The sequence below is a fragment of the Notothenia coriiceps genome, unplaced genomic scaffold, assembly GCF_000735185.1.
Source record: "Notothenia coriiceps isolate Sejong01 unplaced genomic scaffold, NC01 NC01_scaffold00008046, whole genome shotgun sequence".
In the NCBI taxonomy this organism is placed as follows: Eukaryota; Metazoa; Chordata; class Actinopteri; order Perciformes; family Nototheniidae; genus Notothenia; species Notothenia coriiceps.
The window spans coordinates 41,806-45,085 of NW_011340747.1; the positions used below are offsets into that span (position 1 = coordinate 41,806).

General features: G+C 41.0%; 1 protein-coding gene across 1 annotated transcript; it reads right to left on the reverse strand.

Moving 5' to 3' along the window:
- Positions 1–639: 639 nt before the first annotated feature.
- Positions 640–3,280, reverse strand: LOC104944390 (uncharacterized). The gene is made up of 6 exons (XM_010769914.1): positions 2,906–3,280; positions 2,509–2,613; positions 2,292–2,422; positions 1,987–2,148; positions 1,454–1,680; positions 640–1,312 (listed from the first exon to the last, which is right to left on the reverse strand). The coding sequence occupies exons 1-6, from the start codon at positions 2,970–2,972 to the stop codon at positions 1,210–1,212; spliced, it is 795 nt and encodes a 264-aa protein (XP_010768216.1). The 5' UTR covers positions 2,973–3,280; the 3' UTR covers positions 640–1,209.

A 3,280-nucleotide genomic window follows, 5' to 3' on the forward strand; every position in this document is an offset into this window, starting at 1 on the left:
TTATTTAATCAGATGAATCCCATTGAGATCATTGATCTCTTTTTCAAGGGAGACCTGCTCAAGTAGTTCCACATGAAACATAGAAACATAGACAGAACAAGGAAATCAGTACAGCATCATTTACATAATTATCCACAGAAACAGGTACCAATAGCTTCCGATTGAGTAGCATCCAACCGAGCTTTAAAAACATGTAGTGGTGATGTGGGAAACGGTGCGGCGTTGGCTCCACCTAGTGGTGTGAAATGGTAACTGAAGCAGCAGCGCTCACACTGCCAGAGGACAAATGATCAGTCCATTGATTGATTAATCCTATTATCTACTACAATGTCCCGTCTTTTAGGAGCAGCAGTCTGCAATCAAGGGCCTTTACAAACTCCAGTTTACAAATCAGCAGTCCGGCCTCCTAATCAACATCCACGGCCTGCTAATCCATTCCAGAGAAAAACTAGATTTACATTAGTAGCATACAGATGGGGGAAATAACACATGGTCATTTATACCACAGAAACACATGATATGGTTTGTGATCTAATTAACTATAAGAAAAACTGATTTGTAGTCACACATTTCATCAAAGCCTGAGAAAAATATTTTGAAAAATGCAGGCATTAAGGCAACAACACAACAAAGGAACAATGTGTTTTAAATAGTCATTACTTTATTGAAAATAGGTGTCTTTTTATCAAAAGATTTCAAGTTTTTTAGGACAAACGGCAGGAGTGCAATCATTGACAAAAGAAAAATGTAAAAACACAACTACAGTCAAACAGTTTCAAGTACGTACACACACACACACACACACGGCCATTTCAACAGTCAACGCAAACATCTTTCTATAAAAGGTCTAAAAATATACAAATTATTTAATTATACATCAAAGGCAGCACCATCTGATCGCAACATGTTTTCAGGCTGTTGGTTAATGCATGTACATTACGTGACATTAACCAGCGATAAATACATCATGAGGTATGCCATGCAGCAAATGTCACATTCCCAACAATACTCTCCAGTTGATTTAATAATGTGATTAAATAAGAGGCGTCATTACATTTTCATTTGCAACCCTGCTCTTTGAGGAATACTGCTGTATTTTTTTCCAAACAAACACCATCTACGCTGTTTTTGGCACACAGATTATGTAATTCATCCATGAGTCACTCTTCACTGGGGGTGCAGCCAGCTGGTTTCATGGTGGTTCTCAAGTTATTTTGTCTCCATGGAGGAGTCATCAGCACATCCCATAATCCTCTGCAACTCGTGGATACAGGGCGCAATCGACTGGCTGTGCATCTGAGCCATGTTGAACCTGGAGAGAGAGAAACATAGTTTTAGATATGAAGGACTGATAAGGATAATACAAACACATTGTATGCAAAACGTAATCTTTTTATAACGGATGTAATGTGTGATTATTGACAGGCTATCAGCTAAGACCTGTGTGTGTTACCTTCTGAGCAGCTCGCGGCCTCTGCTGGCTTCAGGCCGGTGGTGCTGCAGGGCCGTGAGGCTGTGAGAGGCCAAGATGCTGTAACATTGTTCTCTCATAGCATTATGGTTGGCTGTGTCCCACTGCGGCAACTCGCTGGTGTATCGCCACGCCAACAACGCGTGCTCCAAAACAGCATCCCACTCTTTGTTCCTCAGAAGAACCTGGCCCCACTCCTGACACGAAACCTGAGCGGGAGCAAGAGGAAACTTAGCATTACATCGTGAAACACTCCAGTAAACATGGCAGAGCTTTTATTAACAGTAAACGGGGAAAAAACATAACAACCCCAAACTAAATAATTGTCTTTTAGAAATGCTCAATGAGAAAGGAATAGCAGATGTGACTTTAAAGTCTAAAAAGATTATTGCACTAGGCCATATTGCAATTTTGATTTAAAGATAAATAATTTAACGCTGCAGGCAGAGAAAGTTTACAAGTGAATTAAATCTGCAAAGTTTATCAAAACATTCCCAAAGAACCCATATACTCACTTTAAAGGCCACTAGGTGAGGATATGCTTTTCTGTAGCAGTGAGCATCCCTGTTGGAGCCGAGCCGCGAGTAGGGGATGGATCTGTAAACATTTGCTTTCTTCAGCTGCAGGTCTTCCTGGAGATACTTCAGGTCAGACGCTATGACTCGGGGTTCTTGGCTCTAGGATGAAATGCAACACATTTCAGATTAGATGCATGTAGTGAAGGCACAGAGTTGGGTCAATATAAATTGTTGTTACTCACATTAGGATGTCAAACATTTCATCTTAAATAACAGTCATGTGAAATGACCAGGGTGTGTACCTGTTCAACTAGTATGAGGGATCTGATCAGCTGTACGAGCTGCTGTTTAGAGAGAGGCGTATGGTGCTCCTCCATCTTCTCACACTGCTCCTCTAACCTCTTAGTCCACACACCACCAATGGACAAGTCCACTGCAAAAACACAAGTAATATGGTTAGACAATGAAGGGGACAACAATAATCCCTGAGAAGGCTCAGAAAACCAACCACATACTTACATGAGTGCACACGCCTTGTGTTTGAAGTAGCATTTCTCCCTCTCGGAAGTGGAGATGGAACCAAACGGGCACTTAAAATCTCAAGATAGGACCTCCTTACGCGAGCTGTTAAAAAGAAAAAAAGGGAAAATAAATGTAACAATGTTTCATAATATTCTTAGTTTTTTTCACAACAAACAGCATCTTATAAACAGACTAGATAATGCATATTAAATAAGGATGTCCCATTAAATCGTTGGATAAACTGACAGTTGTGTTGATAGTATATTAACCGCCTACTAGTCCTGTAGGCGCGCTCCTGTTAAACATTAGCATGATAGCAAAGTGGCGCGTCTTGCACAAAGAACACATATAACAGGACTATTTAAAGCCTAAATTAAAACTATTGAAGGCTTACCTGCAATTTTGGGTTGTGGAGCAGGGATTTCCACCAATGCCCGTCGTGGCTGACACAAAGCTGCCATAGTTTTTAAAGTGTTCTGTTAATTACGGAGCTAACTACCTGCTAGCAGCCAGAGACGCTAGCTGAACTTTAAACCCCACGGGGTACCGACAGTAACTTTTCCACGGTAACAGTAGATAACTTCAACTATTAAACTCCTTCATACGCGTCAGTGCTGTTATAAAGCTCGCATATACCCACTACAAAGTAAAAAAGTGCTTGAATTTAACTACAAAAAGTCCCTGCTCTAGTAAACCCTGCAGGAGGAGGTGAAGGGAGACTGATAACTTTTTGTCTGCTTCACCGCCAGTACTATGCTGATGAAGCGCG